General features: G+C 51.2%; 8 protein-coding genes across 8 annotated transcripts; 3 read left to right on the top strand and 5 right to left on the bottom strand.

Moving 5' to 3' along the window:
• Positions 1 to 271: 271 nt before the first annotated feature.
• On the top strand, positions 272 to 3,339 carry BKA58DRAFT_167115 (subtilisin-like serine protease-like protein). Its single transcript, XM_046165096.1, has one exon. The coding sequence runs from the start codon at positions 414 to 416 to the stop codon at positions 3,120 to 3,122; it is 2,709 nt and encodes a 902-aa protein (XP_046024773.1). The 5' UTR covers positions 272 to 413; the 3' UTR covers positions 3,123 to 3,339.
• Positions 3,340 to 4,215: 876 nt separating this feature from the next.
• On the bottom strand, positions 4,216 to 5,803 carry BKA58DRAFT_315538 (transmembrane amino acid transporter protein-domain-containing protein; the record flags this gene model as incomplete). The annotated part of the gene is made up of 4 exons (XM_046167530.1): positions 4,216 to 4,641; positions 4,702 to 5,285; positions 5,357 to 5,618; positions 5,669 to 5,803. 4 exons carry the CDS (start codon positions 5,801 to 5,803, stop codon positions 4,216 to 4,218), a joined length of 1,407 nt encoding a protein of 468 aa, XP_046024772.1.
• Positions 5,804 to 10,129: 4,326 nt separating this feature from the next.
• BKA58DRAFT_315078 (uncharacterized protein) lies at positions 10,130 to 10,727 on the top strand (the record flags this gene model as incomplete). The annotated part of the gene is made up of 2 exons (XM_046167505.1): positions 10,130 to 10,603; positions 10,662 to 10,727. 2 exons carry the CDS (start codon positions 10,130 to 10,132, stop codon positions 10,725 to 10,727), a joined length of 540 nt encoding a protein of 179 aa, XP_046024771.1.
• Positions 10,728 to 10,992: 265 nt separating this feature from the next.
• Positions 10,993 to 12,633, bottom strand: BKA58DRAFT_439481 (maltose permease; the record flags this gene model as incomplete). The annotated part of the gene is made up of 3 exons (XM_046173694.1): positions 10,993 to 11,341; positions 11,388 to 12,399; positions 12,447 to 12,633. 3 exons carry the CDS (start codon positions 12,631 to 12,633, stop codon positions 10,993 to 10,995), a joined length of 1,548 nt encoding a protein of 515 aa, XP_046024770.1.
• Positions 12,634 to 15,432: 2,799 nt separating this feature from the next.
• On the top strand, positions 15,433 to 16,315 carry BKA58DRAFT_457101 (fungal cellulose binding domain-containing protein; the record flags this gene model as incomplete). The annotated part of the gene is made up of 2 exons (XM_046174621.1): positions 15,433 to 15,788; positions 15,890 to 16,315. The coding sequence occupies exons 1-2, from the start codon at positions 15,477 to 15,479 to the stop codon at positions 16,313 to 16,315; spliced, it is 738 nt and encodes a 245-aa protein (XP_046024769.1). The 5' UTR covers positions 15,433 to 15,476.
• Positions 16,316 to 16,428: 113 nt separating this feature from the next.
• Positions 16,429 to 17,944, bottom strand: BKA58DRAFT_314736 (uncharacterized protein; the record flags this gene model as incomplete). Its single annotated transcript, XM_046167489.1, has 2 exons — positions 16,429 to 17,567; positions 17,623 to 17,944. Coding segments are annotated over 2 exons (1,461 nt in total), but the record flags the coding sequence as incomplete, so codon positions are not given.
• A 1,457-nt stretch (positions 17,945 to 19,401) lies between these two features.
• On the bottom strand, positions 19,402 to 19,884 carry BKA58DRAFT_439477 (uncharacterized protein; the record flags this gene model as incomplete). Its single annotated transcript, XM_046173693.1, has 1 exon — positions 19,402 to 19,884. One exon carries the CDS (start codon positions 19,882 to 19,884, stop codon positions 19,402 to 19,404), a length of 483 nt encoding a protein of 160 aa, XP_046024767.1.
• A 681-nt stretch (positions 19,885 to 20,565) lies between these two features.
• BKA58DRAFT_439476 (uncharacterized protein) lies at positions 20,566 to 20,883 on the bottom strand (the record flags this gene model as incomplete). The annotated part of the gene is made up of 2 exons (XM_046173692.1): positions 20,566 to 20,687; positions 20,808 to 20,883. The coding sequence occupies 2 exons, from the start codon at positions 20,881 to 20,883 to the stop codon at positions 20,566 to 20,568; spliced, it is 198 nt and encodes a 65-aa protein (XP_046024766.1).
• Between the last annotated feature and the right edge of the window lie 6,057 nt (positions 20,884 to 26,940).

Raw genomic sequence — 26,940 nt, 5'->3', positions numbered from 1 at the left:
GCACACAGCTCGGTCCTTCACCCCCAAGAAATCGCATCACGCGTTATCCCATCGTGTTCGCACTGCAACATGGCTATCTTACGATGCGGATCAAATTGTGTGAGAGAGTTCGAGCAGTCACCGTCATAACAGCCAGGGCTCGGTCCGCAGGCTGCCTACATTTCTCCGGTGGTAGTCCGCAACGGGGAAAGGGGCCGATAGCTAATATTGAAAAGTGGACACTATCCACGATCTCCATGCTGGTGTTTCTATTTCCTATCCACACACAGGGCACATTGGGCAACCTGACCGTGCTATACGAAGTGCGCATGAACATCTACATGTCCCGAAAGCTTCCAGATAACGCTACGGGCTTGGTGTTCGTACAGATATAATGGTCCTCATGGCTGCGATGCCAGACACGCATCTCCCTCATGCTCGTTCTAACAATGGGAAAGATCTCTTGCGCCATCGCGGCCCTTGTTCTGGGTGCGCAAGTCGCCGTTTCAACGCCAATCCATCCTCGACTCCAACCGAATGCGATTGTACAACGAGCTGCAAATGACACGCCCGTGGCAGGCGGCATCATGCCCGGTGCCTACATTGTCGAGTTCGCGGATGACAATGAGACGCCGGAGACGTTCTACGCGTCTCTTGCAGCCAGCGGCGTACAGGTTGAGCCTCGCATGGACCTGAGTTTCCGTTTCTTCAAAGGCGTCTCGTTCCAAGTCAAGAGGTTCAGCTTGAACTCGACTGGTGGGGACTTCTTGCGTCAGATGAAGGCACAACCCCAGGTCGAGAACATATGGCCAACGCGCATCACCACACGTTCGGGCGAGGAAAGTGTTGCGGCACCTTCACAGCAAAAGCACACTAAGCGGCAAACCACGTCCGAGCGCACCTTCTCCCCTCATGTCATGACCCAGGTCGACAAGCTGCACGCAGAGGGCGTCACCGGCAAAGGTTTCCGCGTCGCTATCGTTGACAGCGGGCTCGACTACACCCATCCAGCACTCGGCGGATGCTTTGGTCCGGGTTGTCTAGTAGAAGCAGGGTACGACTTCATCGGCGATGACTATGTCCCTGGGCAGTCACTGCCTGAGCCGGACGATGATCCCATGGACAATTGCGCTGGACACGGCACCCACGTTGCAGGCACCATTGCCGCTCAGCTCGAAGGCAACGAGTACGGCTTCACAGGGTCTGCTCCCGGAGCAAAGCTAGGCGCATACAGGATGTGGGGCTGCTCATCCACTTCCACGAACGAGATAGAGCTGTTGGCATTTGCTCGTGCTGTCGAGGACGGCGCAGACATCATCTCGTACTCCAATGGCGATGATTCGGGATGGGCGCAGGATGTACGGGCTGTCATCATCTCCCGCATTGTCGACTCCGGTATTCCTGTCGTGGTATCTGAAGGCAATGGCGGAGGCCAGGGCATGTTTTACGCTTCTACACCGGCAACGGGATACAGCGTCACGGGTACGGGAGCCGTGTCCAACACGAAATTCCCCACATTCCTCGAGAGAGGCTCCTACACGACTAATGCCAACGTTACCACCAATGGTACGACCGACTTCGGCTTCTTGATGGGTGTTCCTGAGTTCACTGCAGACACCACACTACCGCTGTGGTCTGCCGCCGATGTGAATGATGCTTGCAAGCCGTTGCCCGACGACACACCGGATCTGAGCCAACGCATCGTGCTTCTTGAGTTCAAGGATTCACGGGCAACCCAATGCTATCCGCAAGACCAGGGCGCCAATCTCGCCGCGAAGGGTGCACGGTTCATGGTATACTATGAACGCAGTAATCTCACGATGCGGGACGAGCCATACGTCTATGCTGACGGGATCGAAGGAGTAGTCAAGGCTGTCCCATACGTTGCTGAGCGTTGGCTTTCCCTCCTTTCGCAGGGCAGCACCGTCTCTGTGACAATACCAGCGAATGGAACGCAAACGCATCTCGAGGAGCTCGAGAACAACGAGACCGGCGGATACGTCGCCGGCGAGTTGAGTAGCTGGGGTCCAAGCTGGGAGCTGAGCATGACGCCACAGATTGTATCACCAGGAGAGAACATCTTGAGTACGTACCCGACAGCTTTGGGTAGCTACCGCGTCATGACTGGCACCAGCATGGCAACGCCGCTGGTCGCAGGTGTCTACGCGATGCTTGGTGAAGTGTACGGCAAATTGGAACCAGAGCGACTTCGCAGGATCCTCACGCACACATCCAAGCCGCTCGCATGGCACGACGGCACAACTGCACACCCCGATATCCTGGCGCCAATCGCACAGCAAGGTGCTGGGCTGATACAAGCGTGGAACGCTGCCCACACCACTCTTGAGCTCGATGTCGATAGTCTCATGCTGAACGATACGGAGCACTTTGTCGGCACCCGAACCTTCAGCATAAAGAACACTGGCTCTACCGACGAGGTCCTCGACTTGGGCCACCGCAAAGCCGTCACAGTCTATACCATGCAACCCAACGTCCCTGAGCTACGTACAGGTGTTTTCCCCAACCCTGCCGTTGAGTCATGGGCTACTGTCTCCTTCTCTACCGACCGTATCAACGTTCCCGCTGGCCAGTCCGCCAAGGTGACCGTCGACTTCACACCACCAGCGGGTGTTAACGCGACCCTGCTCCCGGTCTACAGCGGCTTCCTCAGCATTGGCGACAAGCTTCATCTGCCATATCTGGGTGTCGTCGGAAATATGCGCGACGTGCCGATTGCGACGACTGACAGAGTCTATCTCGCGCAAGGATACTCGCCTGCTCCTGCGAATGGATCGTACACAATCCTGCGACCGGATCCCGAGAACCCGCCATTCACCGACCGCGGTGACATGCAAAACACGCCAAACATGTACGTTGACAACATTGTCGGGTCGCCTTTGGTGCGCGTTGAGGTACTGCAGGGAAACAAGATACTGGGTGCGTTGGCTGGTTTCCCACAAACGTACGTCGGAAGAGGCGAAGTGCGCGCATACTTCAACGGACTGATGGCAGATGGTACGGTACTTGATGAGGGCTCGTATCGAATGAAAGTGAGCGCACTGCGGATCTTCGGCAGCGAGGAGAGCGAGGAGGACTGGGATACCTTTGACTCGGTTACTTTTGCTGTGAAATACGCCACGTAGTAGCGTTGCGATGTAGCCACAATCCACATTGGACCATTTCGAACATGTGTCGACTTCACGTCTTCTAATTTGCTAAACCATAGACCATGCGCGATGCCTCGCGACGATCTCTGCAGGGCGCGCGGTCTCCCGTAGCGTGGACAACGTCCCGTCGCGTGGTCACCAAGTGTCTCGAGCGTGTCTCGACACATACAGGTAAGCCATAACGAACGATGGTGGACCTTCAGATAAGGCTGCGGAAAGCGCATCCAGTATGGGAAGGTCTTACCAGATTCTGTGAAAGAAAGGGAAGGTACGAAGTCGGTGTGTGGGACCCACTTTTCCGCGGGGATCTCCTGCGGGAAAGCTGCGGAGAAGGACGAGATGTAGGGCGTGAGGGCGTAGGGCGCAAAAGTTAAGTAGATAAGAAGCCCGTCGCACCCAGGGCCGGAGGATGAGTACTAGGCTCCAAGGCGCCTGCGTAGGCCAAGGTAGGTGGTGTTATTGTCGCCGTGTGGTTCATATCTACTGCAATTCGGTTCGCTTTCGATATTGCGCGAGTTATCGGTCTTTGCGTCTCTACTTCCCAATCTCACATGCATTAATCCCTGCCATTTTGACCTTTGCCCGCGTCTTTATATTGCAAGTTTACTTCAAAAGTCCACTCCACAAGTCGCTACCCTTGCGCCTCGTTCCTTCTACGATAAACGATACCATACGCGATAACGCCTTCTCTCGACACCCAAGCCAGCCACGATAGCACTACCGCATCTCTTCACCCATATGCTGTCAAGACAGGTGGATTGCGACTGCACCCAACCCGCAACAGCCTTGATAGATCGTGCGGAAGGCTCGGGCAACTGCCACTGCGAGTACTGGCAGTCTCCTCTGGAAGCAGCCACCAGTCCGCGTCTCACCTTTCATCCGGAACTGCAGGCATCAGTGGATAACACAACGCAACGATCTTACGGCAAGAGCTTGCTGCACTTAAAGATCCACGGTATGACACATATCGGTTGAGGTAAGATATTGGTATTCAAATCATGCGTATGCAACGCTAAAAGAACAGGACTAGAGCACTATCATGTAATTGTTCTCATTCCAACAGCCACACTCAGTGACCACCGCTCGAGTTGGAGTTGTCCGCGCATGTCCAAGCCTTGGTGCCGCCATCCTTGTTGTACGAGTCGATAATGCCGGAAATCGATCCATAAGTACCACCAATGAGGAGGAACGTGCCAGACACAATAACGAAGATGGACCATGCGACCATACCCTTCCATCTCCAGTCGCGGTTGGAGCGGTGCCAGTTGTCGTACAGCCACATGCAGCCCATGGGCTGGAAGCTCATGAGAGTGCCAAAAAGTGCGCCGACAAGGGAAACGAGACCACCGAAGACGGGAATCGCGGACGCAATAACGTAGGCGGTCAGGGAGACGGCGGCGGTGAAGCCGAACCAAGTGATCCAGTGCTTAGTGGTGGGGTGGCTGAGATGCTTCGTTCCGCGCAGGGTGCGGATGAAGAAGTACTTGGCGACGAGCTGTTCGAAGTCAGTACACTGTCCGCAAAGAGCAAACGGAGGAGACATGATGGAACTTACATGGGTGACCAGGACGACGGAGGCAAGCAGACCCGGAAGCGCAAGACCGTAGCACACCTTCTTCATCAAGACACCGGCGGAGCCCAGCGCAGGCGACGCGACGTACGATCCGCAGTAATAGTACACGACGATACCGATGGCGACGTAGATCGAGGTCATGACGAACTGGCACAGCGACAGGGCCTTGAAGTAGTCCTTCTGGTCCTTCATCTCGGACACGACGTTGAAGTACGCAGGGATACCGCAGAACGCGAAAACGATGCTGGATAGAGCAGCTGATGCCTCAGCGAAGGTGGGCGATTTGAAAAGTTCGAAGTCAGACTCCCAGGGGCCGAATTGAGGCGCCGCAGAGGGGCGATCCTGGAGGCTGACTGAGACGGTGAGGGTTATGATAGCTGACATGATGCCAACCAGACCAACCCACGCAATCCAAGAAAGCTTGCCCAAGGTCTTGATCGAAGCAATGGCAAAGCCGACAAAGGCGGCCACAGCCACAAAGACAGCAGTACACGTGCCATGTTCAGACAACGAGTTCAAGCCGATAGAGATACCCAGCATACCGGAGCCAGCCACACACGTCCACACTGTTCTTGTCAGTTCACACGCTCAACTCTGAGGTTCTGGAGAACCATGTTTCCATAAGGTAAAGACCCACATAAAGCGAACGCAAGACCGAGCACCTCACGGCCTGCGCGCCCAAAGAGCTTCTGCCCCACGTCCTCGATGCCGTACACTTCGGGGTGTCTCATCTTGAATGTACCGACCATGTAGCCAGACCACAGTGTGATCAACCCAATGGCAAGAAGCGAGATGATGCCCGGAATGAGTCCCAGCGCATCGAATGCAGCCGGGATAGATAGCACACCGAGACCGATCTGTGTCTTCATCATGATGACGGAGGATCCCCACCAGCTGACCTGCGAGGCGTCAATATGCGTTTGGTAGGAACCGCACTACGGAAACATACGCTGCGGTAGTTGGGTCCTCCCTCGACAATCTCTCCAAAGACCGCATCGGTCTGACCCGTCGGGTTGGTGTCCTCGGCCTTGAGCTGAGCGCCGTACTCGACGTCGTCGGCTTTCTTGTCGTTGGAGAAGGCCATATTGCTCTGATGTCTGATCCGGTGTAGCAACGAGAGATGGCGCGCGAAGATGAATCTTGCCTCCAAGGGCGACGACACGCACTTTACATATGCAAGAATCGTCGGACCGACCGACATCGGCTGGCACAGACCCAGGAACGATGTGGAGGTCGCCGCGCGCGCATTGTTTCCCCAGGTACGTGGGTCGTTTCGTGGTAGTGGACAATGATGGTTGATGCTCACGCTGGCGTGTGAGCGTGGAGCCGCGAAAGACCGAGGCAAGTTGGCCTGGAGCCGCACTAAGCCGCGAAAAATTGGTGCAGGTACAGCGAGGTTTTACCGAACTAGGCCCAACACGGTAAAATGACTCCATTTTTTGCATCGTCGAATGTCACCAGTGTCAAGCGCCCGCGCACTGCATGTTGAACGCGTTCGAGAGCACTCTGGGGGAGCGCAATCGGTGGTGGCATCCTAGGTGGCGCGGGCAAGCTTTGCGACAAGGCCGCCCACCACAGCTGCGCGCGACGACAAGCACGAGCGCCAGGACCGGAACAAGGCCGAAGCACTTCGGACCAAGTGAAATAGACGCTTATCTTTTGTGGATTTCTGGGCCTACGTTGTGGGATGAGGGTCCGTTCAGATCTGTTCAACAATGCCTCCCGAGATAGCGAAATAACGAAAATACGTCATTCTTGTCGCATTTTCGAATGAATTGTGTCAATATCGATGATATACGTGGGCACGCGAAGAGATAGCAGAGATAGCATGCGCATATAGAGGAGGTCGGAGTTGCGTGGAAATGGCGCATCAATTGACAAGTTGCAATGGTACACACACACGCTACAGGTGTAGTTCGAAGATCCAGATCCCAAGCGCTGTCATGCGACCCAGTATCGCTACACGATGGCATCAAATCGCAAACAACCCCGAGATGGTTGTGTGCTGGTACAGTATATGGTATAATGTGCCGCAATGCTGTAAGTGGTTACATGGTGGTCTCAAGCGCCAGGAATTATTTGCGATGGGCATACGAGATGCGGAGAGAATTGCGCAACATGGAGATATATGTCCGAGCATATGCGCTCGATATGAGGATATCGGAGGAATACTCGGGAAGGATGCACGTGGAGAACGGGCCTCCTCCGCACTCGTCTACCTTCCCGAGCCAAAGGACAGGCAGCTACGCAATCAACTCCGGTGAGCACGGCTTCTGGAAGCAAGTTGAAGCACGCCGGAAGCACAGCTGACACCTGGGCTGACCCAATGCTGCGGACGCGATCTGGGGCAGATTTGCTGTTATGTAAAGAGTTCGGAGGACGCGGAGCGGCAGTCTGGGGAAAGGCATTGTCGTTAGGTAAAATTTGCAAGGTACGGATGGTAGCGCAGAGCCTCAATCTGGGGCAGCTGTTGTCGTTAGGTAAGACGTGTGGTAGCGTGCTCGGCAGCGTGCGAAGCCCCAGTGGGCCTGACATGACATGCGTCCCCAAGGCGCCATCACTAATCGGCTCGACATCACACCTGCTCGCAACGCGATTGCGCATCGTGTCCCTTCGCTTCTCCGCCGTGCGCTCCTTCAACGGGCCTTGATTCCGCTGATCACAATGTATTGCACCTCGTAGCCATACAATCACGAAATTGAACGTCGCCTACGCCAAGACTGACGCCGACGGGAACCGAAGCACGCGTATAAGGCTGAGGAGCGGAGACTAGGCCGTTGTCCACGCTTGCGATGCCCGCTGCTGGAACATCGGATATGGTTTGTGGGGTCGAACAAGATGCGGGGAGAAGATGCGCGTTGGCTTGCCTTTGTGGAGGAGGGGACTAGGGCTTTGCGCGCGTTGAGCCAGGTGATGTTGCTAGAGGGAGGATGACGTGATAACGGCGGCAGTGGTCGATGCAGCGCGTTTCAACGCCGGGTGAGTTGCGGAGAAGGAAACTTCCGGAGCGATGCCAGCCGTTCGTGAGTCGCTTGAGCGCGGTGTTGCGGCGCCGTGGGTATGGCTTCGGGCCGTCGCGTCGAATTGCAGAGAAAGTCGCGCATGGCGTTGCCGCGCTGGACGTAGTTCATCTGCGCGGCGGGCGAGCAAGGGCCCGGGTCCACGACGCCTATGATATCGCCACCTGGGGAAAAGATATAGTGTAAACTGTCCCAGAAGCTGCGCGGACGCCCATAAGGGTGGCTGTCTTCGTTGTCTTGGGGTTGTGGTGTAAGCACTGCGAGCGTGCGTGCGACTCGGGGAGCAGCGGCTGCGGTTGCTTGAGGCTTGGGTCTCGAATGGGGGGATGAAGTTGTTCTGTCAGCAGCACCTGCGCTGGGCTAGGGAAGGACGACGTCTTGAGTGCGAGCTGGACGTTGGACTTGATATGGCGGGCTGTCTTCGAGCGTGCGCTCCAGGTCTTCAGCGAGTGTCGGGGGAATGTGGTTCTCGTTTAGGGCATCCAGGCCATGCACCTCTTGATGCAAAGATGCGTCCGCCGTTGCGCAACTGGCGCGATGCGCGGAACGATGCCCGTCGCCCAGAGAAAGGCGTTGACAGATGCTGAAGCAACGTCGTGTCTGGTAGGGAAGGCAATAGTGAGGCCAGTCGTCACGATCTTGGGGGGCTCCTGTCCCGCGACTCAACGCGTGAGCACGTGGATACGTGTACTAGCAGCGAAACAACCAGCTGTAGCCGCGTCGTGTCCTGGAACGATAGTCTTGATGCTGCCGTATCCTCTGATGTCGCCACCTGGGCGGAGGATGTTGTGTTCATCATCCGAGCCGCTGCCCTCGAAACCGTCCTGGAAGCTTGTAGTCGCAGCCACAGGCAACATTGTTGCAATCCGCCGGTCTGGGCTTAAAAGCTTGGAGGTAGGCTCACACGTACAAGCTTTCTCCAAGCCGACTTCACAGACAGCTCTAGCGCTGAGTCGAGTTTGTTTTAGAATTCCTTGATGTCTTCTCCATCATTCAAGACTCTTGGTTCACGATGCATGCGCTTCGGCTTATGCGCGAGAACCGCAAAGGCTGATGCAATTTGGCAGTGTAGACAATCACGAGCTTTGTGGTGGATGCGAGAGACATACATTGATATTGAGTAGCCTAATTTCGCCGTGCTGTATCGGACAGTCTGAGGTCCATGTAGAAGCTTCACACGAGACTCCGTCGCAAATCTCTAGGTAAGGTGCAGCATGTGTTTCTCAAAAGGCCTAAAAGACGCCCGTCACAGGATCGCTACTAAATGGGACCAGCGCTGAGCAAAACCGAATGACTGTCTAGCAGGACAATGTGAGAAACCCGGGGCGACTGCGAAGTTGCCCAGAGTGCAAAGAAGATAGCCAAAATAGCGCTTTCATGCTTCAACGGGTGGAGTTTCGCCGGGGCGGCGCTGCGTTAGCTGCGCGGTGATAGTGGTGTTCTGATGGTGTTCAATGCAGCTCGATAGCATTAGCCAAGTCTGCAGCTTGCAGAACTCGGTGTATTGCACAAAGGGTTGGCACCTTGCCGAGATCCGATCTTGAGAAAGGACGTGTCCTTAATAGGTGCAATAATCAGGTCTTCTCGGGTTCCCCTACCGATAATCCTTGCACTAACGTGAGTCGCAAGTATTAGAAGGCTCGCCAAGACGACTGCGACTTTCTCGCAGTGATGCATCTCACAGTGTTCTGTCAGTGTCCGTAGTCATTATTGGCTAAAATGTTGTGCTGCGCCTGACCGCTGCCTGGCTGAAACCATTTGTAACACTAGGTAAGTCGGCCCTACGTATGTTACAAAATCGAGTCGGTCCTACAGATGGACCATGCCAAGAAATCCAAAAAGAGGCGCATACCGAAGCTTCGATTCACGATTGGTACCTTTGACAAGACGCCACTGCGGGTAGAATGACAGCCGCGGGCACTTTTACCTCGTTACGGGCGTGGTCATGACTCCCAGGCTTAGACTGAGGCTGAAAGCCATGGTGACATCGGCAGTACCCATGAAACGGGCACTAACAAGTCACGAGATCGTTCCCAGCGACTCATCCCTTCATCTCGTCGCTTCAGTTTGCATAATTGAATACCTTGAGATGTCTGTTCTGCCAAGGGAATGCACCTGGGGAGAGGTTTTGAAGATGTGACGTGCAGGGTACACTAGGGGTCACGACGTCCTCGGACCGACTGAGAGCTCGGCTTCGCGATATGGTGCGAGAAAACGGTGACAGCACTCAGATCAAGGTGAAAGATTGGAAATGTACAAAAGGCGAGGTCCAGTCGTATACATATCCATCATCCATTCAACTCCAATCGCCTTCACTTCTTCGCTTCTTCTTCTCAACACTCTACACTTCGCTTCTGTTACCTCGAGTCTGTGACTTTTCAACACTCAACATGCCTTCTTTCACCACCATCGTCGCCGCTCTTGCCGGCTGCTCTGCTATCGTCAACGGCGCTGCCGTCCCTGCCAGCGCTGCCACTCTTGAGATCCGTGAGAACAGCCTCAGCAAGCGCGAGCCAGTTCTCGCTACCATTCTCGTCGCGGCTGGTACCGCAGCGGTCAGCGCTGTCGTCACCAAGGCCGTCGACGCCACTGCCAAGTTCATTGGTGACGTCCAGAACTTCGATGCCGCTCGCGAAGCCTTCACCCAGCAAACCACCAAAGAGATGATGGCTAACAACCCCGACCCTGCACGCTTCCAAGCCGCCGCCTGCTACAATCAGGGCTTCTCGGTTGCTGATCCCGCCAACATTGACGGTCAGAACTCTGTCAAGTTCGCCCTTGGACTTCTTAACACCGACTACGAGTGCATGTACATTGCCGCTCCCAACCAGTTCTTCACTGAAGGCGACGGTGGATTCATCAACGTAAGTTCCAGCTACACACGGAAGCTCGTGAAAACTTCGACTAACAACACAACCAAAGCTTGCATTCGAGCACACCGATCGCTGCACCTTCGACGAGGCTACCGCCGATCTTACATGCGTCTAAGCGACGGTGTTTTTGGAGGAGGAGGTTGGTTGGCGAATTCGAATGTGAAGAATTGGGGGCGAAATCTTGAAAAGGTTGAACGTGGAGCATAAACATGGCCGTTGATGTGATCGAGGTATACAAAGCAATATCCTCTTCTTTGTCCAATAGCAAATTAGATCTTTGTGCTCCCACACTCTCTTCCTCATGCACGTATTCATTCAAGAGCATACTCCTGGCCAAAGAAGCAGCCATTGCGACACTCCATATCTCTCATCAGGAATTCCTACTCTATGACATGATTTCTGAATGCTTTCGTGGGTACGTTTCGTTCAAACATGACATCCAACTCTTCGTAAGTTCTGCCTTTCATTTCAGGAACACGGAAATAACACCATATCAGACACGGGATGCTGAGCGCACCGAAGAAGAACCCAAGCTTGCCACCCAAATTGGCTGCGTCTGGGTTGATCAAGTACGGAATTGCGACAGTCATGATGATCCCGAAAAGAGCCTGAACAGCGGTTGCGACGGCGACAGTCTTCGAGCGTACCCTCGTCGCGCTGACTTCACAGAAAATGGCAAAAGCCACGGGTCCGACGCTCCAGTTATACACAGAATTCCACACCAGGAGCCTAGAAAATTAGCACGAGGTTCAACGTCAGAACAATGCACACTTACAATGAAGACTTCGCCCATGTCGCTCCTGTTGTAGGTACAAGGTCAAGTATACCCACAAGAAACATGAGGACCATCAAAATTGTGAGGCCAACGCTGAACAGCGTTCTTCTCCCGAACTTTTGCATCAAGTACCATGACAGAAGTACACTGACCCAACCAATAGCCATGAACCCAATACCCATATTGAACGCTTGCGCGGTCTCAAGACCAGCGAGGGTGAAGAAATACGTTCCGTAGTTGATGAGATACACACCACATAGGACCTGGGTAGAATACACCCCGATCGCAATCTCCGTTCGGCGCCAATTGACCTTCTTGAACACGTCGGCATAGGTACTACCCGCTTCCATATCTGTCTCCAGTCTGTCCGTTTCCATGATTTGTGCGAGCACAGCCTTGACGTTGACCTTGTCGCTAGTGAGCCGTCGAAGAGAGTTCTCGGCGTCCTCGAGGCGATTCTGACGCACCAGCCACCATGGACTTTCCGGAGCAAAGAACATTCCTGGGAGAATCACTAAAACCCAGAACCATTGCGTTGCGAACGGAATTGAATACGCCCAGTGGGACTGAAGATGCTGGGTCGCAGCGGCTACGCCGTTTCCAAGCAATTGGCCGGTGACAAAACATAGATTGACGTAAGAGGTCGAGACACTTCGCATGGCCAAGGGTGATACTTCAGATGCGTAGACAGGTGCGATAACAACAAAAGTGCCCAGCACTAGTCCAGCAAGAAGCTCTCCAGCGAGAAGAACTTGAAGTGAGCGTGCGAAGAACTGGATGAATACCAGGCCCGCGACAGCGATAACGCATGCATTGAATGTTCTTTTCCGCCCGTACCATTCCAACGGATAACCTGCGGCCAATGCACCGACGACTTGGCCGATTGGGTTGCCCATTCCGAGTCCCGTCTGCCATGCGGCGGAGATGATGTACCCGTCCCCGAAAGCATAGCCGAAATCTTTTTGAAAAGCAGGTACTGCGTACAAGTTGCCGAGAAGCTGAGGATCAAATGCTACTCGATTGTAAGAAACATTTCAGACGTTGGCGACTTCATCGTACATAGCATGATCACACCCAGGCTGAAGTAGAACGACCATCCAATTGCCTTGGGATAGAGAGACAGGGCCTCCCGAAAGGTGAGCGCATGCTCGAGTTCGACGATTTCGCGGACTTCTTCTGCGTTGATCGAAAGCTTCGGTGCCATACTAGCGCTCGGTTCGTCGAGGCTTCTCGTGGCGGTGGCCATGTTCGGCATTTAAGGTGTTTGCACCGAGTTCAACCAACAACGTGAAAGCAGAAGATGCAGAAGCTTGTGAAGCCAAGCGCTTTACTGAGCTTATATCAACATTCCTAGCGGCCCATGCAATGATACGCTGTTATCAGTTACTCGGGGTTCTGCTGCCGAATGCGGGGTTGTGAACGGAAAGTAGTCCGCTTTCGGCTAGAGCTACGACGCTATCCTTCGCTGCACATCCTCTTTGCGGTTTGGACGTGAGCCAAAGTTACATTTGTTGGATATAACGAACGCGCAACGCGATAAGTACATTTGTTGGAATGATAGCCAGGATAAGCTGCGATGGGGAGGTGGCCTGGACAGACGTCAAACAACAGCCGTTCTCTCGGGCGTCCTATAATCGCCCTCTTCCTAGGATATTATGCGCCATGGTATCAGGCCCTGATTCTTCCTAGTCGGGTAATCGTGCACCCTGACCCGAAGACGCGTGCATGCAGCGAGAATCAGGTGCTGATTCTCTCCCCTTACAGTCTAGTGTGGTGCCACCCTTTGATCTACGTGGTTTGGGACTAGCGTCGATCCCTAACTAATCGCATTCATCCATAGTACCTTTTTATGCTAACGGCGAAGCTATTGATGGATCGGAAAATATCCGGGCGCATTATAGCACGGACTGCGCGGCAAGCTGCGCCTGGACGAATAGCCTATGCAGGAGGCGGAAGCGTACGTTGGTTATTGCACTAATCAGCAATGTAGCACACCTACTGCGCTATGCACTGCTGTTTGTGGTTGAGTCACTGTGCTACATTGCTAATCAGTGCAATAACCGATATACACTTCCGCCTCCCACATGAGATACGTTTCGATTCTACATCAACCGGCCGACATTGATAGGTCTGGAAACCAGAAATTTCCCGTATTTTGGGCCAATAATATCCCTACATAGCTGCTATCCGGCACTATTGGTTTGGACGCCGGCAATGGCATCTTTGCTTCGGGAGCCGGTGATTGGCTCGCTTCGTTCCAATCGAGGAAAATACGCGCTTGGAGGCCCTTGACGACATGGTAGTCTTAACGGGTTTTGGAAGTTGGAACAAGTCCTCATTTAGTTTGTAGGCATTTGGGCCTCGATAATCACAATGCTCTTTCGGCTTTAGTACCTTCAGCAAACTTATTCATTCTGGGGGAGTTAGGAGCTTGGCTCACCGATCTTGGTAAGGCGTGGTGGGGTTGCGCGGAATAGCCAAGGTGCTAGGAGAGAGGGTTGTTATTAATACAAGGTACATATATGGTAAGTACGTAGAAGCATATAATAGAGACGTTATGTTGATTGGAACTTTGTTATTCGAGGGATAATCGTGCTGGGTTAATATCGTTAAGTGACGGCTATGTGGCGACACTATGTTGGGGGCATAATGGCGATAGACTATAGAGACACTTTCGTGGGAAACAGTAGTGCCTAAAATGGGAGCGTTTCTGGCGCAATAGGCTAACAAGACGGCGGCTATGGTTACTAACAGTCTTGCCTTCTTTGGACTTATCCTAGGTGAGCCAGCGTGCTGCTTCCGCGTTGATTTCTGCCGTCATCTTACAGAGGAAGACGATATAACTCACAGATTTTAAGAGAATTATAGCGTTAAAGCATGAGATACCTAAGTACATAAGACTTAAGAATGTTAACACTAACACCACAACCTCTCTATCTGTGGAGTGTAAGTCGAAACATCAGTTGGGAGGTTAGCGCTTAGGCGGCTTAGGGTATTCGCAGCTCGCTTGTTATATACGTTACCCCTCCTTGAACGCCTCTACGGCAGACCATTAGCATTACAGCTTTAGTGCCGCTGCAGCACGATATCGAATCGGATTTTGCTCTGGCTACTGAAGGTTTTTCCCCGGAACCAAATTGCGCTATACTGGTGTTTCATTGTAATGAAAACTCCTCTTGTTGAACTATGGTTATTAAAATTTTGAAGACAAATAATGTAGAAAGCTTGCAATATCAACAGCGATAGCAAGCAGGTAAACATTAAACTTATAGAGACTGACAAATCTGATCGAATCGGATAAAACTAGTTGTCGGAACAAGTGGACACTCTTCCGGCCCAACTAGCGATATCCCTAGAAAGTGTAGCAGCTTCCCTAGGTCGAGGCTAAACCAACAACGATGGCGTTATTTAATTTTGGGGTTGAACGGCATCTCGCCGCTCCGCTCTATGTTGCTTCGAATCTTCGCCTGGGACTTCCTTCTCTTTGTCCACCACTAAGATCGCAGCTCCAATGTCTAACGTTGTACGATCCGTTTCTCGGCAACTAGTACTTTCCACGGACATGCGTAGTTAGTGGCTCCCACTGTACTACGATAAAATGTCTGAGATCTGGCGGATCTATCCCGTCCCGTCTTCGTTTAGGGTGCGGGGATTTTGGGAAAGGGCGCACTGCATTGTGGTTTGAGACATGGGGATGTGGTTTCTTGGGGATTATGAACTCTACGATCTATCTAAATTAGCTTGACTATACGTTAGATTGGTGGCCTGATACGGTAAATCGGTTTCGTTGTTTGGATAATTGATTCCAGAGGACTGACTTGAAGTAAACGCTGACCTAGATAGATTGCGACTAGACTGTGCGATATTGCATCTTGCCCTATGAGAAAGAAGCAGTCAAAGGTGAATCCATAGTGTTTGCTATCCAATCTGTCGTTTTTCAAGCTCACTCAACAGGTTCGCCAAAACTATAAGAGCCTCTTACGGGTATCTATACCAACAAATATTTCGTAGAACACCACAATCCATTTCCCTCCATCCCTTTGCTCAACAATCACAGGCATTCACAGGATTCGTGTAACCGGATTCAAAATGAAGAACCTCTCGGCCCTTGCCCTCATGGCCCTCCTGCCTTCGGCTACCGTTGCGCACTACTTTTTCCCACATTTTGTCATCAACGGCAACGTGACGCCCGAGTGGCAGTATGCGCGCAAGCATGACAACTTCCTAAACCCCTCGTGGGAGGACGGCGCCTTCCTCAAGAGCAATGATCTTCGTTGCAACAAGGGGGCTTCGAACCATATGCGCGAGCCCCAGACTGCCAAGATCACCGCTGGACAAGATACCGTCGGCTTCCAAACCTACGCCGGCACCGACGGTCTTTACCATCCTGGACCTGTTCAGGTACTAGCAACCCTCTCCACAGTTCAACGAAAGAATTGTGACTTCCTTAGATCTGGGTTGAAATCTCGAAATATGGAAGCTAATCATCTACGCGTTAACAGATCTACATGTCCAAGGCCCCCAGCGACGTCCGCGACTACGACGGATCCGGCGACTGGTTCAAGGTTGCCCAGTGGGGTCACCGGGCTGGATCGACCGCCGATAGCAACTGGATTACCTGGAAGATGAAGCAGTTCACCTTCAAGATGCCCGCCGAGATCCCCGCCGGCCAGTACCTCATCCGTATCGAGCAGGCGGCCACGCACCAGCCGTACACACACCGCGAGTTCTACGTTGGGTGTGCGCATATCGAGGTCGCCAGCAGCTATAACGGAAAGCCCACGCCCACGTTCAAGATCCCCGGCGTCTACGACCGCGACCAGCCCTTCTTTAAGTACGACAGCTGGGGCAAACCCCAGGCGAAAGTGTGCCCGCTTCCCGGCCCAGCTATGTGGCCCAACAACAATAACTTAAAAAACCTTACCTAAGTTAGATAAAGAGAGGGTGGGACGACCTACCGGGTAGCTTATTGTAGGGCTGTGGGCGATCTCTTATTTCTAAGAACTATCTTCTTTGTAGTAGTTTCTTACGAACTCTGTGCTTAGTTTAGAAATAAAGGCTCTATAGTTGTACTCCTGAGGTCCACATTGGCGCCAGACTCTAGACTGGACTCCCTAGCAAACTTCTCGTCGTTGTACAACACGGCGATCTCGTTGTGAAACATGGCGACCGTTTGGAGCCGGATGACCGAGCCCTTGGGCGTGCGCTCGAACGACTTTTCCCTCTCCGTGACAGCAATCTTATTCTGGTAGATGCGTGCATGGGCAGGTGCTTCCCTGTTGGCTTGTTCTACTGTCGGCCATATATGTTCCACCAACGTAGCCGAGTCTATCATGCCAGCCCCGTCTCGCTCCGGCTCGATGAGCAGTCCAGTCTGGAATTTGCCTTGGCCGACGACAATTGCGCCCTTTACGCAAGCATGGGATTCGATGCACTTCTCCATCGACACAGGATTGACCTTTTCGCCATTACTGAGCACAATGGTGTTGTCTCGTCTACCGCTGTACTTCCATAATGATGGCTTAGTGGGATGCTGTCGGAAAAGATCTTTGGTCAGCCATTTCTCTTCTTCGGGAAGGGTGTGGAAGACAGCTTGATATCTGGTATCCCTCCGTTCGAGAACGAGCTCGTACAGCTCATTCTCTGCCGACTCCATGACCGCACCGGCGGCATCGCTCCAGTGAAAATAGCCCCATTCGTCTGGTGCTGTTGTGTCGAGACTGGGTATGAGTAAAGCTTCGGTACTGCCAATGATGGTTTGAAGCTTTGTTACTCGACAAAGCTTCTCACCGCTTGCGTTAGCCAGAGGCGCACCGCCGAAGAAGACCGTATCTAGTGTGCTGAGTGCTTGGAAACCTGCATCTGTGCCAGACAGGTCTTCAAGGATCGATGGAGGAAAGACACCTGTAGCTGGTTTAATGGCTGCAATTGCACCGATGACTAGACCGGCGTTCCACAGCCTTCCTGATGGGAGGGTGGCGATCGAACTCCTACACATCAGCGATCGCAGCCCTACCACGATGCCCATTGCGTGGAAGAAGGGCACGGCAGCGAGCATCGGCCTTTTGTCTGCAAGAAAAAGCTTCATGGTGCTCTGACGGCCTTGCTCTCGACCCAGGTTTGCTTGCTCGTATACGGAGTTCAGGCCACCTACGGTCAGACGAACGGCCTTGGGAAGGCCTACCATGTTCATTAACGACTTGTGGAATGCAATTCATTGAGGGATACCACTCACCAGTCGAACCAGAAGTGTGGAGAATCAGGCTGTTGGCTGCCCTGTCGCGGCGGTGTCGTCCATCATAGTGGGGCGGTGCATGGCTCGGGTAGAGCAGATCTAGCAAGGGTGGCACTTCAATAATGTGCGTGTTGGGAGCAACCTTTTGAATGTCTCCAAAACACCGGTGTCTGTCCGGCGTGCTCAAAAAAAGTGTACACTCTGTCTCCTTGAGAATCGATTCCTGGCCTTCGGGGGAGTTTCGCGGCGATACGAACAGTGGCACATACCCCACCTTCAGTGCTGCGGCTAGTACGACAAGATACTGCTGGTCATTCGGACCATTATGGTGTCAGCGATGCATAGAACGCGAAGAAGCACACACTCACCCGATGTAGCCGATGGTTTGGCCCATGGGGTCAGAAACTCCCAGCGTTTCTTCTAGAGACCAGGCTAGAGAATCCACGACCTGTGCCAGTTGCGCATACGTGATATCACGCCAGCCTTGGTCTACGCTGCTGCTTGACCGTGGTACCCATGCCCAGACCGCGTTGGGTTCTTCTTCTGCTGCCCGATCGATATGGTCTGGCACAGCCAGCGGTGGTGGAGCTGTTAGAACCATTGCCGAATGCTTGGTATTGTAGTGATCCGCTTTGGCCGAATGTGACATTCGTTCGAACAGGTTGTGGCAAGCCGTGAGACCGTGTTTCCGATAGGACACTTCACAGCTATCTAATCTTCCCGTATCCCAAGCTACAAAATGTTTTACTGATTTCACTAAAGACACAGCTTTGGTCAGTGTCAATTTTGGCTTGTAAGCAGCTTGTAGGCAGCTTACCTGACTAAGTCAATGATCTTGTGAAGCGACGAAAAATTGCTGTAGACAAAGCATAAGCGCAAAGATAAAGCATCGCTAACACCATCACCAAGAAGTCATCTCCAAACAGCAATGTGCTGGAGAGGTACTGGAATGCCGGGCCATGCACGTTTTTGAGTGAACAACCTGTAGTCGTCCACCTGGAATTCTTCCATGGATGACGTCAAGTGTTGTAGGCGTCTGACGAAGTCCATGGGCTCCCAGGCTCTGTCGTGCACGCACTCGTTGTGCGATGCCCTTCGGCTAGGGGAGTGTGGCGCTGTCAAAACCACCTCACACTGCCCGAGGCGGTCGAGAGCTGTCTAGGCTACACCACAGAAAAGATCAAAAGGCTGATCAGCAACGGGTACTCAGAGGGTCACGGCGATCTGTTCATCCCGACAACGTAGGTACAAGATATGCTGGCCGTCGCGTAAAGCGTGTGCTCTTAGTTTTGCTCTGACTAGTTACACGTCTTAAGCAGACTGCGCTAAAGCTGTACTCGGCAGAAGGAGAGAGTGTTGACGTTCAGTGCACTGCAGTAACGTAAAAAGGGGCACAGAAACGGGTTGCGCAGACGGGTATGATGGCGGAGCTGATCTCCCCAGTTTGTCGACTGGTTCATACAGCGTTGCATTTCTCTTGATCTCGTCACTCTTGGGTACGTTCTCATGCATTTGGAGTTTCCCATTCCTGCAAGCAATCAATCTTTGGTCCCACACTAAGCCTCTCTCGCCTCATGATAGTCTTGAACGAACAGCGCTAATTGTTGCCAGCAGTACCTTATATAGGAAGACAATAGTGTCTCCTAACCAATTGATGTGAGGCGCTTACAGAACCTGAGATATCTTGGATAACCGCTAATCAGCTGAGACGATAGATCGTGTGGGATGAGAGCCAGGCAGGATGCAAAGAGCAGAAACTGCAGGTGCATTAGAGTGTATTCATCCCGGCTGGACTCGCATCACTCCGTAGTAGGGGCTGCACACGACCTTGTGCCCGCAGCTCGACGGTGGTAATGCAACATTCTTGTCCACCAGGCGGGCTGGACTGGGTCTGTAGAAATTAATCTTGGACCCGCGCTTGGTAGGCTTGAAGACACTATCGATAGTGGGGGCTTCCTTTTTGAGCGCGTTGTTCTTCCTTGCTCTGGTCGCCTTCTTTGACTGTCCCTTGGGCTTTCTCGCGGGTGCTTTGGTTGCGACCTTGCTAAGCAAGTGCGGCTGTGTATCGGCCTTCCTCTTTGTACCATTCTCCGAGGGCGTATCTAGCCTTTCCTTGTCGAATGATAGTGGAGGTACGCATGGGCGTTGACTGAGTGTAAGTTGGCCTGCATTGCGGAGCACGCCAGGTTTTCGAGGACTGCCAATGATAAATTCTGCTCTTTGCTTTCCCCTGACATTGTTTAGGTCGTCCCATCGCCGCATGTTGGCGTGACGTGCGACTTGATCACAAGGTCCCTTCACCACTAAATCCCATATGTCCTCGAGATCTTTGCCCACCGGCTCAGGGTTATTATTCAACTATACCGTGACTCCGTCCTTTTGGTTACGAACGATGTTGCACATCTCGCGAGCTATGCGTCGCACACTAGGTACCTTTAACGTGGTGCTAGCCATAATAATGGCGTCTAGTCTTATGCGCATATTGTAGGCTGCGCAAGAATCGATTGACTTGTTATTAGGATTCTGTTTGTTGTAGAGGACTATGCGAGGACGCAGCTGACTAATGCCGTGGCTTCGCTTGCGTGCCGACTGACGGATCTCATCAATCTCCCCACATCTCGGGCAGGGAGGTGGGCTAGGTCTATTGAACTTCTCAGCATCGAAGTCTGATACAGCGTAGCATTTAGAGCACGCTATGTAATCTAGACCACCGTGCACCTAAACAGTCTTAGGCCAAGGTCCTTTCTTAGGTAGGGGAACCTGTGTACTTAGGGGGGGCAGGGAAGTGTCAATGCCGTCAACGTTCTGAGTATAGAGTCGCATCAGGCGCCCTTCCTAGGCTAGGGTCGCGAGAAGATAGTAAAATGCAGTGGGCTCCGCAGCTTTGGCGTGCTGAGAAAGTGTACGCACTATGTTCTGGAATGTCGATGTAGACGTGTTATCCTAATACACAGATGCGTCGAAGAGGTCTTTGCCTAAGAACTTAAGCTTGTGCTGCTTCTTGAGTTTGTTAAACAGGCCCGTAGCAGATTGAAAATTGGGAATCCTAGCAGAAACCGAGATGCCTGCACCTGCTATAACTATAATCTTTTACTTCTTGTATAGAACGCTTAGCAAGCGCTGCAACTATAGTAGCTTGTCTTCTTCTACATTAGACCTTGAGAGGTCTAGGCACTCTTTCTTACGCCCCTCGGGCTCTGCCATCTTCCTCCTCTTTGCTGGGCGCGAGTTATCGCCGTTACTAGAGGGTGGAGAGCGCATGTCTTCTGAGACAGGTAAAGTATTCGCAGATGAACTCCGTGCAATGGGTTGATGGTGCATGCTTCGTTCGTCTACAGGTCTTACAGATAAACGTATATAGCCGGCCGTTCAACGAGATTGTCCAACAAGAGAGGTCACCTAGGGGGGTATCGAGACAGTCTAGAGTTTGGGTGTAATCACGAAGAGAATGAGAAGAACGACCAATTTCGACCAGAAGATGAGCCCACGAGAGGTGCTTATGGTAAGAACAGATCTTCGAGATGGCATGGGATGGAAGTGGGTTGGAAAGAAGATGGAGTACCTGGGGCATTGGCCGGTACTTATACGTTGCCTGGCCGCCGAGACACTGGTCCTAATCTGGCGTCCAGTTCATGCGGTAGATTTGCAGATCTGATGGCTGACATCTAATGGGACTCTATTATGATCGAGGTACGAGCCTTGTCTGCAGCATCTAATGATACGCTTTCACAAGAATAGATACGACCATATGAAACCATAAAGAAGATTCATTACTTTACAGACGAGGTGCTTCTGCATAGCAGCACCTCCGCATGTTGAGGGGTGAGTTCAAGGCTACACAAAGTCGCAGAAGTCCTTGATGAATCCAGATTCACTGTCACTATACCTGCCGAGATCACTTTTGCCTGCAAAAGTAGGCGAGGACTCGATTGTGATCGTCACTCTCAACAACCCTCCCACCATGCACGACGGGGGCTGATGCTCCCCTGGTGACATCCCTTCCCTGAAGCCATGCAGTTTACCTCACAGCCCTGCAAAATGCATGGTCTTGGGCCTTCCACGATGTGAGCTGGAAAGTCCCCCATCCCGCAACACACCGCTCCTTTGACATCCAACGGTCCCTGTGTCATCCAAGATCACTCGATGACAGCGGAGTTGGTATACTAAATCAGACAGTCTATTTGAAGGACCTCGACCGCAGCTACTACTCTAATGAAAGATGCTCAAAGATACGTGCAGCAACGTGTCTGGGAACCTGTACGTGCCTGCCTCGTACCGCTTAGCAGCGTCATGTTTCGAAACGTGACCAGATGGATAAAAACTGTGCTGAAAGCCATACAGATAGTGCGTTGGACCAGAGCTTCGCTCGTGCTGCGGCTGCGGCTGTGGCTCTTAGGGGCCCGAGGGAGGCCGCTGACACGACAGTGAATTCATCTAGCTCTACTGCCTCAAAACTACTGGAATTCCACGGGCTGTGCTTCACCTTAGCTGCCCATCTGCCTGTTTTCCTTTGCACCGCTAACCTCATCCTGACTTCCGCCTGTTCCAACGTCCGCAGACAAGGCTGTTCAATCAACCACCCCCGCAAGTCAGCCTCGTCACCCGCCGCAGTCGCCCCAAAAACTAATCGTGCTTTGCATGCTGTTGAAGCAGACAACGCTCGCATGCTATCACCATCGTCTACGCGATTCGTAAATAGACGCCTGTCCCATCGCAGGCTATTTAAGTTGTTGTTTGCGATCGGCAGTGCTCTTCGACAACGCCCTGAGGCTGAACAAGAGCCGTCGCACTGGCACCCTCAGGTATGTTCTCATTGTGTCGAGCCGCTCCAGCGTTGGGGCTTTACTTTGTATCCTATGTCCACCTGTATTTCGCAACTCACGATGTTGTTCGCTGTATTCTAATTCTAGTAATCAACAACCAGTCGTTTCCCCATATTTATCTCTGCTCTACCCCATTCGCTCGATGCGAGCGTCTCTCGCCTGGCACGCTTCCCGACGGCATCTGGCTTCTCCCAACTCTGTCCATCGTATCAATGCCGTCCCACTCGCAGCTCCCGACCTTCTCCTTCCATCATAGCAAGAATAAAGCAGCCTATGGTTATGCTGACCCTTCTCCAGATAGCGGTCCAAGCCTGGTCTTATTGTGCCACTCACTCTCTACACTGTCTCCTAGGCCTTTCTCTGGGAGCATTCGCTGAAAGATCGCTGGGATCGTTCTCCGTTCATTCCATCATTTCGATAATTGTTTGCCCAACCCGTGGCACCCGCTGCTCAAACGATTGACGCCATTCAATCCGTGGAATGCTACCAGGATGACGAATTTCTCACAAAATCACCCCTCTTGGAAACCCTAAACCACCACCCTGAATAGAAGAACCGTCCGCCACTCACGCAACCAACAGAGCGTCAGTCCATCCCAATCTCGAAACCAGAAAAAATCTAATCAACACAAGATCCGAACTCGGCCTACGCAAGGGGATTGGGTCCTCGTTCGTGAGATAGGCCCAATTGGCCAGACATTGCCTAGAAAGCAAGCAAGTAGGTCCTAAATTCTGACTCTGGCTCAGATCTTGGACCTGGTTCAGAAGACTATGAGATGCCACATGCTGACTCTCCCAGCACGGCAACTGCCCTGTCCGTCTCTAACAATGGTTAGTTGGTGCTGCTAATTACTTGGCCTGCAACCTAGCAACCGACCTTACTAGAAGTGCTTTGCTTAGCACCCAATCCAAAAGTAACAGCTACGCACAGAGACTTAGTGATTGAAGACAAAGTCACTAGACCTTTTGGCCTTACAGCAGACAGGCGCACGTCTTAAGCATTAGCAACCTACATAGCACTGAATGGTCTGCGACCCACAACAAATGGATCAAGTAGAACGCCATCTACCTCAACCGCATTGTCCAACGTGTCATTGCAGCCACCAAACCAATTGACACAGGGTTTGTTAAACAATCTTTCTCAAGGACATGAATTAGTAACATCTCCCCATCTACGACAACTTACGATCCCGCAGCCAAGGGGGCTTTTAGCGGATACCCTAGCAGCATTACAAGCCCCATCTCTTGCGCGTGATGCAGCAGCAGGCTTACCTAGTTAACGACTACCTCTATTTTGGCACATGGACGATATAGCGAGATTAGCGACAAGCGATTATAAAGCAAGCGGATCTAACAGCATTAGCGTTCCGCATCGAAAACCTGTATCGTTAGAAGGATAGTCACCCACATTAACGGTGCGTCAATTGTCCATCAATTTACATTCTCCGGCAACGCCACTTCCTCCAATAAGTGTCTCTGCGCCCATGAGTACCCACGAATTACCGCATAGAGGGGACTTGTTCTTACGTAGCTCCGGAGGTACATTTGGTACAGATGCTCGGAGACCTTCGCATGCAGCATCAGACAGCAGTCCTCACATAGCCCAACTGCACTCTGCATCGACACCTCATGTTGTTAGACGTTTTGAGTGCGACTATCCAGACGCAGTATCTCCTCAAGTGAGTGATAAAGATAAGGACGACCCCCAACTCCGAGCCGTCCTTCCTCAGCGACCTGAAGTTGGCAGTTGGGGGCGAAGAAAACGTGTAAGCCACTCTCGCCATTGAAGTATTATCTTTGGCTCTCTCATCCCGCGGGGGATGTTTCAGTGGGGATATCGCAATACTGATTTCATGTTTGCCTGTCTCTGGTTGCGCTCTCATCTCGACCACACTACCCATGTGGAGTAAGCTTTAGCTCAGCATTCTCTTCTTTACGTTGCTTTTTGCTGAAGTTCTCTTCACGACGAGTAGGCTTTCTCGTGTGCGTGCACTGCTTGTGAAGTACATCAATTTGTGATACAGGCAAGTGAAAGTTCACATACAACAAACCGTCGACTCGCGATACCCGAAAGCATCCGCTGTCCTACTCGTTTTCACGATTCAAGATGGCGAAACCATGGAACTTTTCAAACAGAAGATCACGGAATAAATGGACGACGATATCGGGGTGTGAGACGTTGATGCGGGGGTAGCTGTGACCGTCCTATTTCTAGTTTGACTGCCTTTCCGGCCTCTGTGTGGTCGCCGCAACCATGCCTGGTTGTTCACGATATCTCAACGCTGGGAAACATGAATGTATCAAGTGGTTCAGAGAACCGTGAGACCTACAATTTACGTCAAGTCGTCAGCGCAGCTTGTTGTCAAAAACTATCGCCAGACTGAACTGACCTCGGGAGATGAGATTGCTGGTAATATCGTCACACGAAAGTTAGTATGCAGAACGCTGGACAGTAATGTGTAGACGCAGAAACTAGTATTGCTATAGAAGTAGTAACGTGTTCTTCTCTATTCCTCGCCGTTCATGACCTGTGTTGTAGCCAGCCACAACGTGTCACGCTCCGCTGTCAGGGTAGTGTTCACGCACGCAGTTGAGAAATCGTGCCAACCGTCCATCTCTCCGTAGCTAGCCCAGCTCGAACAGAGGCGGTGCACTGCATGCTGAGCAACCAAGCCGCCATCCCAAAACTCTTCTCGTCGTTGCAGTTGGCCAGCCGTAGCACCGCGTCCAGGCCTGCATCCCCTCTGGCGGCTTCAGCCTCCGCGACAGCATCGGCGCTAGCGACGCTTTCCGCGTAGAGCTTGACAACAGGGGGCATCCGCATCATCCTCGTGCCCTGACCCGGCCTGCCTGGAAAGTGGTTTTTGTTGTACTTGAAGTTGCCTGATTCGAAAAGGATGTAGGCTACTAAGCCGGCCCTTTCGCCGAGTGAGGAGATCCCATGTTTCGAAAGCCGTGTTGGTGTAACAACTCGTATCTGTTGATGCAGCCTTCTATTGCAGCAAGCAGTCTAGTCTGGAGCTTGTTTTGTAAATAGCCTTCCTGTAGTCGCGGACAACGACACAGCAGTAGATCCAATTTGCAATTGCAGGTTTTATTAGAGAGTTTAAGTAAGTGCGCTTACTAGGTAGCAATAGCAGTCCTATATAGCTTAAGGATTGCTTTTATCTACTAGTACTATTACTACTTCTATCTCTCTGCGAGGCTCGTTGTCTAGTTATGCTTAGTAGTAGTATTAACTTTTCTAGTTTATAGTTTATAGCCTTTCTTATGTCTAGGCCTTTTTGTACGTTTACGTAGATATTATTATCTTAACTACCTATAATAACTATCTTATAGTAGAAGTACCTTATAATAATTATTTTCCTCTTCTTAGTTGCCGCGCGTAGTAGTTTACTCTCTTTTTTGCGCTCTAAATACTACTATAAATTCTTAGTAATAAGTAGCGTGCTAAGGTTTTCTTTTTAGTAAACTTTCTAGTAGGTTATTACCTAACTAGTAATATAAGGCACCTACTTTATAACTTTATTAATAATAAGACGCTCTTTTCTATTATTCTACTTAATCTTAACGTACTACTTATCTCTAACTATAATAATTATTAGGTTAAACCCTAGCTACTTCTTATTTATCTAGAGAGACTAATATATTATAGATACAAACTATAGTCTATCTTTATTAATATTAAGTTACTTAAAGGCAATACTTTTAAGTCTATTACGGTAGAGTGTTAATAGTAGAGCAGAGCAACAAAACGCAGTTAGATAACTTAATATATTGTTCTTAATGTAAGTGTATTTCCTAAACACCTTGTACTTACTATATATAGCTATAGAAATTAATAAAACTCTATCTAGAACGTTTACTATAGATCTAGTGCATTAATAATATAATTATAGATAGTAATAGTAATAGAGCTTCTTGTAGACTTAGAGGTAGACTTAGGCGTTAATTTAGAGGTGTATATAGTTAAGCTATAAGGCTGTATTCTATCTCTAAAGATATTAACGTAGAAATAAGCTTTTAGAAGTAGGTGCTAATAGTAATAAAAGGTAAGCTCTTATTAGTAGAAGAGTTAGAAGTTAGAACGTAGTATAATATTAAATAGAAGCCTTTATATTAGCCTTAGAAGTAGGTAGATTAAAGATAGCTTTAAACTGTAGTACTACTGCGTAGATAAACTCTAGGTTTAAGACAATATTATACTATAGTGTAAGTCTAGAGATATTTCGCGTAGTTAAAACGTAGTTTAGAGAATAGCTGCCTTGCGCAGCATTTATATAAAATGTCTACTTACTTAGAGAATACTTCTCTTTATTCTATATCTTTCTTAATACCTCTATACACTTTAAAATATCTATAAATATCTACTAATATGTTTATTAACTACTAAGAATATATAGTATAGATTAACTTCTCTTCTATACTTAGAATAGAGGCTTCTATTCTTAAGAATACCTAGGCTATTAGTATAATAGAACGTGCAACTACAGTAG

The sequence above is a fragment of the Alternaria rosae genome (assembly GCF_020736505.1).
Source record: "Alternaria rosae strain MPI-PUGE-AT-0040 chromosome Unknown BKA58scaffold_5, whole genome shotgun sequence".
In the NCBI taxonomy this organism is placed as follows: domain Eukaryota; kingdom Fungi; phylum Ascomycota; class Dothideomycetes; order Pleosporales; family Pleosporaceae; genus Alternaria; species Alternaria rosae.
Note: the sequence above shows the minus strand (reverse complement) of the source record. Positions and strands in the feature narration are given on the sequence as shown.